The sequence below is a fragment of the Lucilia sericata genome, unplaced genomic scaffold (genome assembly GCF_015586225.1).
Source record: "Lucilia sericata isolate MDLA Ls3-8-SP2 unplaced genomic scaffold, ASM1558622v1 Contig000089F_arrow, whole genome shotgun sequence".
NCBI lineage: Eukaryota > Metazoa > Arthropoda > Insecta > Diptera > Calliphoridae > Lucilia > Lucilia sericata.
Genome location: NW_023994122.1, coordinates 528,785 through 541,863, shown reverse-complemented (window position 1 = coordinate 541,863; position 13,079 = coordinate 528,785). Strand labels below are relative to the sequence as shown.

General features: G+C 30.3%; 1 protein-coding gene across 3 annotated transcripts; it reads right to left on the bottom strand.

Annotated features, from left to right (window-relative positions):
• Nucleotides 1-1,589: 1,589 nt before the first annotated feature.
• Nucleotides 1,590-12,198, bottom strand: LOC119599836 (protein phosphatase Slingshot). 3 transcript variants are annotated; one of them, XM_037949744.1, is made up of 8 exons: nt 11,654-12,198; nt 8,157-8,390; nt 7,437-8,071; nt 7,307-7,372; nt 7,034-7,228; nt 6,697-6,966; nt 3,915-6,638; nt 1,590-1,730 (listed from the first exon to the last, which is right to left on the bottom strand). In XM_037949744.1, exons 1-8 carry the CDS (start codon nt 11,714-11,716, stop codon nt 1,643-1,645), a joined length of 4,275 nt encoding a protein of 1,424 aa, XP_037805672.1. In that variant the 5' UTR covers nt 11,717-12,198; the 3' UTR covers nt 1,590-1,642. The 3 variants fall into 3 exon arrangements, with proteins under 3 accessions (XP_037805672.1, XP_037805674.1, XP_037805673.1); XM_037949746.1 differs by lacking the exon at nt 11,654-12,198 and adding an exon at nt 11,577-11,597; XM_037949745.1 differs by lacking the exon at nt 11,654-12,198 and adding an exon at nt 8,663-8,695.
• Between the last annotated feature and the right edge of the window lie 881 nt (nt 12,199-13,079).

Genomic DNA, 13,079 nt, shown 5'->3' with positions numbered 1-13,079 from the left:
TCTTAAATATAAGTTTTCAAGTTTTTTTCTAGACATAAATTATTTTTGACCCTGAAAGGGTTAATAACATACCTCCAATGAAAAGCTAATGTAAAATTCATTGATTTTTCACCTAAATTTGTACTTCCAAGTTTGCTATTTGTAGTGAAAATTCTACATCATTGTCCTCACTTATTTTGCTGAGATACATTAAAATCGAACTGTCAGTCGCAGTTCTACGAAAGTACTGTATATGATTGGACCTTAAAAATGGGTGGGTCATTGATCTAATGCAAACCTTATTGTATCAAGTCCTGATTTTTTATTGTATATTACTTATTTAGTTCAGGGATCGCATTATTGGTAAAATTTTAACGAAAAAAATATTCTTAAAGAGACGTGATCTGGACGGACTTAATGAGACTACGACATTTCTGATCGAAAAATAAAACTTAGAAAATAATCATTAAAATGTATTTTTTTAATAACAAATCTTTACAATCCCTGGTTGCCAAAATTTATCATCAGTTTTGTAAAATATTTATTTTAGTATAGTTCTATATATAGTATATATTCATACTTACTTCTTGCAATAATATATTATTTATACTTGATAATATTTAACAAAAATTTTAAAATTCAGAAAAATATTTCTCAAAATCGCCTGGCTCAATACTTCAACTATTAAAAGATGTTAAAATTAAGTTTTATCAATTTAGCAATTCTTTTTTTGTTTTAAAAAAAGTATGCCACACTTCTTTAGTAATGCATTTTTTAATTAAAAATTTGAATTTTATATAATTTATTAATTTTTTAAACCATTGGTTTTCATACAAACATAAAAATAGAAAAAAATCTTACAATATTTACACAAAAAAATTGTTTGTATTTTTAATTATTTAGAGCTAAAATAGAGTACTTGTTTTGTTGTAGTTGTTGTTTATGTGGATTCCATTTGCATTCGAATAAATTAAAATGTAATTAATTGTATATATTTGTATGTAATCTTTACTCAACATTCTAAGGAAAATATTTTAAAATGTTCTTGTTTTTTCCAACGCTAAAAATATATATAAGTAGTTTGTGTTTTGTGGTGTTTTTGTTTAGGCTATGTTTTTAAAGATACTTCCATTTAATTACTACTCATTTTCAAATTTCAATATTCAGGCAAGTCACAGATTACAATTACGTTTAGGTAATTTAAAAGTATAATTGTTACACATTTTGATTTAAAATGAATAAAATTAAAATTTACGAATTAAGTATGGTAATTCTATTCTCTTAGGAAAGTAACATTTTAAGATTTTTTCAAATGCCTCTAACTATTTGGATGTTTTAGTTCAAATATTGTTGTTGTGAATATTATTGAAATTTTTTATAAATGTTTTAAAAAATTAAAATATATTTTCTTTTTTTTAAATAGAATAAAGAAATATTTTAAAATTAAAGCAGTATTTAAATGATAGATTGATTATTATAGATTACATAAAACACAAAACAAAAAGATTAAGAAAAAAGTGTTGAGTGGGTGGTGGGAAGGTGTTGCAGTAATTGTAGTTAAAAAATTAAAAAAAAAATAAAGTAATATATATTTGATATTTTCTTTTTTGTTTTTTTTTTTTTTGGTGTAAGCAATTTAAATAATTAAAATATGTATTAAAAATTATTGGGTGTTATTGTTGTTGTTGTAATAGCATATGATGTTGTTGTAATCAATAGTATACTTGACCGAGCGTAACATGCGAAAAAATCTGTAAGAAATATTTGGAATATTTGTTGTTTTTTTTTAAAAGGCATATATAAATAGAGAATATTTATCTTACGAAAAAAGATGTTAATGAAAACGAAATGCTTTTTGGTTTTCTTATTGGTTTTAAAACGAGAACAGTAATATAGTGTGATAGAAAAAGTTATATGTTTATAAAAGCCATTATTTCCATTTTCTTATTTGAAATAAGAAGGAGAAACAAATAACGCCTAGAACAATAAGGCAGAATTTGTATTGTATTAAGAAAACTTTAACATAACAAAATTAAACAAACACCACTTTGACAGAACAAGAATTTACAATAACACTTCCGGAGCATTTAAATAAAATTTTAACTCAATTTAACTCTTAAACAATAATTAGGAATTTATTTAAATACAATTTCAAATCTATGTTATGAATATGAACTCATTTAGTTAGAATTTATACAATTATGAATCACTTAAGAATTACTAATACTAATAAAGGTATATAAATTTAAATACAATTTTATAACAAGTCCTGCTCTTTAGATAGACTTTATAATCAACACGACAAAATAGTTTCGAAACATTTTTATATGAAAAAATTGTCATAAAAACAGAGATATGTTCCGCAATTTGATTCGAAAAACTTTTGAAATAAAATTTTTATTTTCGAATCGTATAACAGAATGTATCCCAGTTTACTTGGTTAGTATGTCATTATCATTAAAAGTCTGGTTTAGCAGGACTATGTTTTATAAATACAATTCTTTAATATATTAAATATAAAAAATATTTTTAATTAAAACGTAAGCCTGCAGCTAATATGCCAGCGAACACACAAAATCAAAATTTTGTAATTGCTATCAAATGTAATTTCAAACATTTTTACAAATATTTCATAAGAGTTTCAAAAACACTTTTATTTCAGATTTAAAATGAAATAGTCAGCGTTTGCTGAAACTTTTTTGCATTAAAAAAATTCTACTTGGATTTAACTTTAAATCAATGATCACATTTTTCGTTAATTTGTTATTATTAAAAGTGCAACATTTGTATTAAAGAAATGGCGGGAAATCGTAATTTATACAGACAAGTTAAAAACTGTAATTTCAAACAAAAATCTTTAAATTTGTTTTTCGTCTAACAAATCGACTACTAAATGGCTACGGTTCAATACAAAAGCAGAATATAATTGCATTTCACCATTTTCAAAGAGACAATTTTAACTTTTAGTACTTTCCTAAAATGTTATTTTAAATATTTTCTTTGTAAAACTTGCGATGTAGTTTGTCTCTAGATTTTGTCTAATAAAGTATGGTAAGTAATAAAATCTACCAAAATTTAATTTAAAAAATATTTTGGAAATTTTGAATTTAAAACCAAGAACATATTTTAAAATTTTAATTTGACAAAAAATATATATAAAAACTTGCAATAAAAATATATAAATTTCTCGGTAAGAGAATAAATTGAGTTAAAATCCCATTTAAAAATATATAATCACAATAGTTGAACATTTATATTAAGAACAACAACAACAATAGTAATAACAATTAAAATAAATACAATTTAAAAAAGGATTATTTCGTACAAAAAAAAAAGTAAAAGGCGTAAAAAAATAAAAAAAGCGTATAAAAATGGGACACAAATGAATAAAAAAAATATTAGAGATTTAATGTAATAAGAAAGACAAGGGCGGGAATAGGGGGGGTGCATCATAAACGCGAGGACAATTTATAAATAATAACACATAACGGTTGTATTTAATGAGTAAATAATAAATGGTGGGTGGTCAGGTGTTTAATGGTGAAACACACAAAACATTTATAATATTGATGAATTAGTAAGAGAGAGAAAGAGAGTAGTGAAGATGGATGCATTTGGAGGGTTCGGGTGGTGGCAATAATATTTATAGTAGTGGTTGCTTTGTAGATAATAGTAATTATAATAGTAATAATAATAAATTGGTGATGATTTGTTTTGTTTGTGTTGATGGTTGTTGGGTGTAGCGTAAATTAATAATGTTGTTTGTTTTTATTCTTGTGTATGGTGAAAATAATATGCATTGAGTTTTCTTAAAGATTTGATTTAGATTAGAATTTTGTTGTATGTATAGTTGAATATGTTCTATGCATATATATATATAGAAATATATGTATGTATTTATGTATGTATGTTTGCATATATTAGATGATGATTACATGGTATTATAAGCGGCTGTATTGAAGCTTTGCTTTGGTAAACTTAGCCTAGCGAGTGGATGAGTTTTTCCATGTTGTTGCAAACGCCTTTGCTGCGGAGGCTGTTGGTGCTGCTGTTGCGTTAGAATACCCTCGTTTATGTGATGCTGGTGATGATGATGGCCGGCAGTCGCTGACTTCTGAGGTGCGGGTGGTGGTCGACTTTCATTAAATTCATGTGGTTTCCCTGATAAAGACCTTTGTGGTTCATAGCTCGATCTGGGTCGGGGTTTAAATGTCGCCATGGTAGTAACTGCGTTTGTAGAGGAGGACGTGGAGGGGTTTGTTGCTGCGACGGGAGGTGTAGGATTTGAGTTTTTTGCAACAGCCGCCGTCGTAAGCGTTGTGGGAGTTGATGACGCTGATGTCTGATATTTGTGAACTAAACCCTTAACATTACGATCACTTTCAGAGGCCGATGTAGTCATTAGAGTTGTGTTAGTAGTTTGTTCTAAAAAGGGTTTAGTCGCTTGTTGTGTTGTCTGATGTTCTACATGCTGAGCAACTGGCGATGATGGCAACGAATGATGTCCCTTGACCGGTTTATTGCATGGTATAGTATTTACCAGGGCCGTAGTGCTTGTAGTTTGTACTTGGCCCTGTGCAACGGCTCCCACACTGCCAGCTTTGGCCTCGAAGCTTTTCTTTAAAATTTGCACATTACCCGATATGCGTTGATCGTCGGCACATGAAATGTGTTGCCCAGTTACAGATGGCCTTAGAACAACATTTTCCTCGTCACTACCCATTAGGGTGTTTTTGTTCTCAATATCGGACATGGTATAAGGTTCCGGAGCCGAAGCTGAAAATATATCTGTATTTATGGGACGACTACCATCACTACGTCGGCCAGCGCCTAATTGAGCCCCACCACTGGGTACAATTTCCTCACTGTTACATCTTTGAGCAAAACGTGTTCGTGTTCCAGAAGCAGCTGATGCTGAACGAAACAAATTGGTTCCTCGTTTGGTGTTGTGATGACTTTCCAAATTTTCATCTCCTGTCGTCGTCGACGACTGCTCTGTATTTGTGTCCTCCCCTTCACTACCGTTTTCTTGGCAGAGTTTTTTGAGAGCCGTACACTCTTCGAGTTTCTGTTTGGTCCGTTTAACTGTACCGAAGTGATGTTGGTGGTGTTGAGAATGAGTGGTTGAAGCAGTCTTATTACTCGTGTTAAGTTCATGAATTTGACCTTCAAAAATGGCATTAGCATTTGTATGCTGGCTAAAATTATACTGGCAACTATTGCGGTTGGTGTCGAAAGCTCCCCAGGAGCTGTTGCGCATGGGCATGCCACAACGAGTGTCCCCAGAACCCCAGGAGGCATGACGAGAGGGCAATTCTCTTTGGCGGGAACGTGTACGCACTATACCTTCATAGGATGCTACCGAGGTGGGTGCTGATGCCTGAGTTGAAATGGAATCAATACTGCTATTCGAACCCCGGCAACTGGCATCCATTATAATGCCTCCACTAGTAGCAGCCCATGATTGGGTCTTGCGATTATGTTGACGTTTTTGTATGGCCTCTTCTCGATTAAACGGCGGTATACTTGTAGCTACAATATTTGATGTTTGTGTAATCAGCTTGGCCGACGAAGTCCACACAGGACTACCCACTTTTTCTCTTCCACCACCAATGTCTGCTCCCGAATTGTTTACACTGTTATCAACAGCAACATCCTCTTCTTCCTCGGCAGTTTTTTCAAATGGCAAATTTATCGTCTTACGGTCCTCTACAACTTTACGGGTCGCGTCTTGTGTTTGATGATTTTCCAAATCATACACTATTGTACGAACTGATGTGGTCGCTGAAGGAGACGTTTGCATTTTTTGCTCATCTCTGCGGGCCAATGACGCCAGAAACATTGAAGTATTTAAAGGTGGAGTATGTTTCTGTATATGTAGAACTTGATTTTGTGTAACACTATAGTTCTCGCCATTACTACCGGGAAAACGCATATTTTTTGGTTCATCTGCTATGCTACGGTCGGGTGTTAAATTCTCTAAACTTTGTGACTGCTGCTTCATCACGATTGTAGTGGCCATCGGTGACTGTATGGTACGCGGCGAGGTACTGCTCGATCTTCTTCCATATCGTCTATGCTTATGATCACTACGTGCTGTTGGCCGAGACAACGTTCCCACATCCGGCACATCAATCGATGCCGCACTAACCACGGATACAACATCGGTGCTGTCTCCGCCCGATTTTGATTTCGATTGATTTAGAGCCTGTATTAAAGGCGTGGGTTCGCTTCCCGGCAATAGGCGGGCATCTTTTGTGCTCTTTAAATTTGTCTCACTTTTACTGCGCTGCAGTTTTTCTTTATTTTTCATGGCATCTAACATTCCCCGATACGTTTCCAGTTGATTGAGAAAATTCTTATTGGGCTTAATGCAGTTACGCCGTTGCTTGACGTGCTGTAAAGCCTTTTGGAATTCCCAATTGTAGGCTTTCATGGCATACGCTATAACCACAGAGGCCGAGCGACTTACACCCATCTTACAATGGACCAATACTTTAGAACCTTCGGCTTTAGCTCTTGTTATATACCGATATGTGTTGTCCCAATGTTTAAGTAAATTGGTCTTTTCATCGTCATAAACACGCACATTTAAATAGTCAAACATGCCCGGAAAGAAATTATCAATTTCGCGGGTTACATTTAAAATATGGCGTACACTAAAATTTTGAAAACAGTTAATAAAATATAGAAGTGTTGAACCAGACAAAGACTCACCCATTTTTTTGTAACTCCTCCAAATTGCTAGCATTCCATTCTGAGCCTAAATAAACATGATCAAATATTTCGGTGGGTGCATCCATTTGACCTAATATCATTAACATTTCTTCATCAATAAACGATTTGTATTCACCCAAATCCATATCTAAATGTTCTTCCAAACGACTGCGTATGTATTTTGAAGTGACCTCATCCAAATCAACTGACATCATAATTTCTTTCAGTTTCATTTTAATCACACTTTCGGTTTCTTCTTTAGCAGTAGGTCTGAATTAAAAACAAATATGAATAGAAATTAATCGTGTTATTTACAACAAATGTTCATCCAATTTACTTATTACGTATGGCATCTGGTGAAGGTGGTCGGCGACTTTCTATTGAATCCATGGCATTCCATTCATTGAGGCATGATTGCTCTGATTCTATGCGACTTTCATAATATGACAGCCAATCATGTGAGGGACCGCCCGGATAGAAATTATTCTCACGAGCCTTTTGAGATACTTTATGTAGAGTTTGCAATGCAGACCTTTTATCCGCAATAAAAAAGTAAACAAAATCAATATCGAAACTAAGTAATGTGGACAAAGTTTCCCTATTCACTTACCACATTGCTTGTACAGAAACTGGCTTAAAAATATGAGTCTTGCCATAAACTGACACACTAAAACCTCTGTACAAGAATAGAAATTGTAAATTAAAAAAATATTCTTTAAATTTGGGATAAGTTTTCTCACCCATCACCATCCAAATGTATGGTAGTATCAGCTAATATTGGCACAACCAAACCAATTGTTGTGCGTTCATTACAATCAATACCGAGCAGACAAGACTCCTCAACGCCCACACAATCTTGACTACTAGCATTGGCGGCCGTGTTTGAGTTAGTAGTAGAAGTAGTAGTAGAGGATCCAGTCATAGTGTAAGAATTGGCAGTTGTTTGTGTTATTGTGGCGGTGCTATTTTTGCTACTATCTCCCGAAGCACTAGTTTTATCTGATGCATCACATTTAAGACTTTGACGATTCGAGGCAGAGGAGGAATTTGATGAAAACCTTTTCTCTCGTAATTCCACCCAATTATCATCGATTTGTTGAAGTTGCTGCTGAAGCTGTTGCAAATGCTGCGAAGATGGTCGATTACTATCAACCGATAACTGACGTGCTGTGCCCATTGTTGGTGGGACAGCATTATTGCCCACACCAGCAGCAGCTGATGACATTGTTGATGATGAAGATGATGACGCAACTCTAGCTGAATTATGACGCATAATTTTACTACGCCTTTCGGTGGTTGTAGAACGATAACAACAACGAGATGCAATTACTAAATAACGTGTGCGATTAGCACGTTGTGATTCCAGTTTAACAGCCTTAAATAATAAAAAAGAATCACACATAGAATAATTTAACTCTATATAGAACATAAGTACTTTGTGATTAAATCGATTTTCTTACCATTTTCAATGTTTCCTCATGTCTAATCAAATAAAACATAGATTGCAAATGTTGTTGTATATCGGAATTGTTACTTTGTGTGCTATTTGTTGATCTTATTGAGTCGGTGCTCAATCGACGTTCGGCATGTTGTGGAATATCTTTGAGCGCTAATACTAATGCGGTACCTTTGCCAGCAAAGAAACATTCGCTCTTTTCATTTTTGCTACCCTCATCTTCGTCAGCTTCGCTATCCTATAAATGATTAATTAATGATAAAATTAATTTCTAAAAAATTTTGATTTTATTAAAAATTTTAAATCTTATTTTAATGTTAATGCTAAAGATGCAAAATCGCAAAAAAAAATCTGAACTTAAATTGATTGTTCGATATTATGTTTGACTTTAAATTGTTAATGTTTTTTCTTGAATGTGAAGCATTTCTATAATAATGAGAATATATTTGCAAATTTGTATTAAAATAATAGCTAATATACCAAATAAATCATATAAACAACTAGTTGTACCTTTAATGAGCCAATCATTTATCACACCTATTAAATAAATATTGAAAAAATGAGTAATAATAAGGGAAAAAATTCTTAAGAAAATTGCCTTGTTTAATGGGAAATCCCTACAAAATCTAGTTGGATATTTATATGTATGTGGATGTCTTTAACTTTTTTTAATGTAAATACACGTGTAGTTTAATTTATAACAAAAAACTATATTAATTTTAACTTAGAACAGAAAAATATAAATTAACAATATAAAATTGCGGTTGTTTTTTTTTAGCAAAAATTAACAAACGATAAACATACACGACAATAATAAATATTTATTATTGATAATAATCAAGGGAATTAAATAAATGTTTACTTTTTATACACCTCAAGTATTAACTACTACAAGTAGGAAAGAAACAAAAAATAAACAAAATTTAAAAAACGGAATAAATATGCCACAACATCAATAATGATGAGATATAGTCTAGCTAGAATTAAATAAAATATTGACAAAACAAAACAATAATAATATAAAAACATATAGCAATGACAATAACTACTAGTTAAATAGGGGGAGTTGATAGTAGTGAATCATCAACGTCATCATCATCACCCACTGACACTGTTATGATATATTAGATTACAAAATACTAGAAATGTCAAATGAAATAATAGAAGAGGAAGAAAGCTGCATTGAAATAAAAATAAAACTACGAAAACAATGATGGTCATTAATTTGTTTCAAATCATTATACACACAAAAATCAAATCAATTGTATTAATATTAGTTGTTTATTAATATGGCAAAAATATTAAACAAAAAAACTTAAATAGATTTCAAATGAAAACATTGAAATCTTATCAATAAAACAAATTTAATATTAATATGACGAATTTATTTTTAAATAGACAAAAAGGAAAAAAACGCAAAATATAATCGTCAAATAAAACGTAAATGTTTACAAAATAACATTCAAGGCAATACACACACAAAATATTTATAAAATTTAAAATAAAAGACCTACAAAAATTATTAGTGGAGGCAAGGTCAACAGAATTTTGACAATCATCAAAGAGCAAAGAAAATTTTGCAAAATAAATCTTTTAAGAGAATAAAACAAAAAAGAGCGGCTGGTTTGTTTATTCAAAACGTTTTGTATATATGACTATAAAAGGTTAATGAAATAAAAATTAGAATTATGCATAAATCTATTTAAAGGTATTAAGAAAATAAAAATACGTAGCAAAAAATAGGCATAGCATCTAATCTATTGTACAACAAATAATATATAATATAATACATATGTACCTAATAATATAAATAATAAAATCTTTAATAAATTTTAAATGACGATCTGCTTTAGCTCATTAATAAACAATAGTTGTCTTCCTTATACACGCAAATAGCTTAAAAAATCGGTCTTAACTACACAGATGATGAACACTTGTCAAGTCGTTTTTTGATATTATCCTTTTGTGATACTAAATATTATTTCAATTCGATTAAATTATTGGCATTAATCTTTGTTATTGCTATAAGTTTATGAACTTCCTTATCGTGGTATTGTACTTACAACAATTACGATTGCCTATATGAAATTTGTGGTTATACCTATTGTATTTTGATATATTATAATATTTTTCGATGATGCTCTTAATTAGCTACTACATATGCAAATATAAGTTACTTTGAAGAGATTATGTATGATATAAGATACGTAGAAATACACCTATGGCGCTCTCAGGTCTGGCCTGCGCTCCTTACTAGAATTTGTAATGGGAATCGAAAGCACGACCTCCGTACTGACATATTTATGTATGTAGGTACTAGATCATTTTCAACTAACCCACGTAGGCACGTAACATATATTATTATATAAAATAATTATCAGACGTTATTAAGGGCCATAATAAAATCCCATATTTAGTGCCTGTTTCAAAATGTCGAAACAACATTTTCTACTTATTTGTATGGCTCAATAATTAGTAACATAAAAATATACCTATTTATAAAAATTAAAATGTTCTTTCGCATTTATAGAAACCGGCACTTAGTTATTAGTAAGTTGTAATAATGGGCCTACATAATCAAATGACAACAAAATAAAAGCTCAATCGAACAAAATAAAAAAAATTGACAACTTAAGTATTGATCTCTGATAATATTTAAATAACTAACGGTATCTAAAGGAAGTTTTGTCACAAACTCGATACCTGACAACAGGAAATCAGAAAAAGCGATAAAATTAACTTTTATGTATACATATGTATGTATACATTTTGACAGTGTTCTTATTTTCATGAAAGAAAAAAAAACAAATTATTATAAACCGACAAGAAAATTTTTTATTACATATTTACATACATATGTTTGACAAACAAGAATAAATAAATAATATATGTGCATACATAATATGTTACAAATTAATAATTAGTTATGTATACATAATTAACTATTAATTTGTAACATTACAAAGATGACAATATTCCAAAATATTTTCTTAAACTGTCAGACCACTTAATAAGAAAACAAATAAAATTACCAACAGCAAAAAAGCAAAACAAAAATGAAAATAAAGCCATAACATAAAAAAGAAATGCAAGAAATGAGTAATTTTTTTGTGGGTATTTGCGCAACTCGCACTTTTTGCCTTATTTGTGCACATAAAAAATACAATAAAGAAGAAATTCATACCAAGACGTACATATATATAAGCTGACTTTTTTAGTTTCAGTTCTATAAAAGTTACATTGTTTGTTTAAGCAAAGAAATATGAATGAATAATACACCCTTTTTATAAATATATGTATGACTTTTTTTCACTTATAAATTTTTCTTAAAAAAACCTGCTATATAAACACTTTAACCAATTTTTACAAGTGGATCTTAAAGTTATATTATATTTTTTGTTTTTTTTTTTTTTTTTGTCTTTACCATGACATTTAAGATTCCAAAGTCTTAATTGCAAACAAGAAAGGTTCACTTTTTGTATTTTTAAAGGTCGGTCTTACCGAATTGGAACATTGTGGTGAACCAGTGACACTTGGCGAGCGTTGTACTGTCACTAGTGCCATTTTATTTAGAAATCCTTTGTCCGTGGTGTTGTTTGGATGTATTTTTATTATTTATGATGTTTTGTCGTCTTGTAACGACAGTATTATTTTCTTGAAGTTGTCGTCGCCCCTGTATTTTTTTATTTTTTCTGTCGTTTCCTACAACTGTTGTTTGCCTCAGCAACTGCCTTTTACATACACTTATTTTCTTGTCTTCGTTTCCTTAATATTTTTTTCTTTTTTTGCACAGATTTTTTCACTCACTGGCCGTCTTCAACTTTTACATTTGTTGCACAAATTCATTTTCTTTTCGTTTTTTAGCAGAAAAATACATTAACTACGTGTTATTAATTTCATTGATAATGCTTTATTTTTTTAATATAAATTTACAAAAATTCTATTGCAAATATGTTTTTTTCTTGTTTAACTTCTAACAAAAGAAAATATCGTAATTTTTCCTTTTTCACAAACACACACACACACACGTACTGGTCGTAGAAAGACATTTAACACGACGCCATATTTATGAAACAAAATCTGTCAAATTAGTAGGAATATGATAAGAGTGGCAAGGTTTTGTTTGTTATTATTGGCAATAATTAAAAATCTGGCAAGTATATTTTTTGCTGCTTTCTACACCGTTAAAGTTTTTCTTCGGGCTAAATATTATTTAATAATGTAAATAATATTTAATATGGATGATAAAAATATACCATTTTAATAATACACAACAAAAGTCTCATATCAAAAATTCAAATAAAATAAAGAAGTATAGTGTAGATAAACTGTACATACATATAAATTTACGGAAAATACGGATGGAAAATTTTAATCTAGTATAGTTCTAGAACAAAAAGTAATATCAAAAACAAAAAGTTAAATTACAAAAAAAAAATTATTTTGTTGTTTAATAGTTTAAAATGTTCTGAGTTAAGAAATAATTTCGTTTAAATCTTCAATTCAATGTAAATTAATTAAATTTCTTTATTTTTTAATATGTGAACGGTTGAGTTTAAACTCATTTATAAAGCATGACTGTGTGAACTCAGTAGTATTATGTAGCCACTAGGATGTATTCAATACAAGGTGACATCATTAGCCCAACTTATTAAGCCCCCTTTACACGAGTACACATGCAATATGATCTGTCAAAATTTTGTGTAAAAAAAAAAAATTGACAGTCGTATGGCTCTCTTCATTTTTTGAAATGATTAAAAAAACAAGCAAGTCACATTAGATCTGGGATGTATTTTAAAGATATACAAAAAAAGTAAAACAGCCTTAATGGAAATACATATGTAATTTTTTCGATTAGAGCGTGCTCTATTTTCGTATGACAAACATAAACAAAACAGCTGTTATATGTAAAATACATCCAATACCA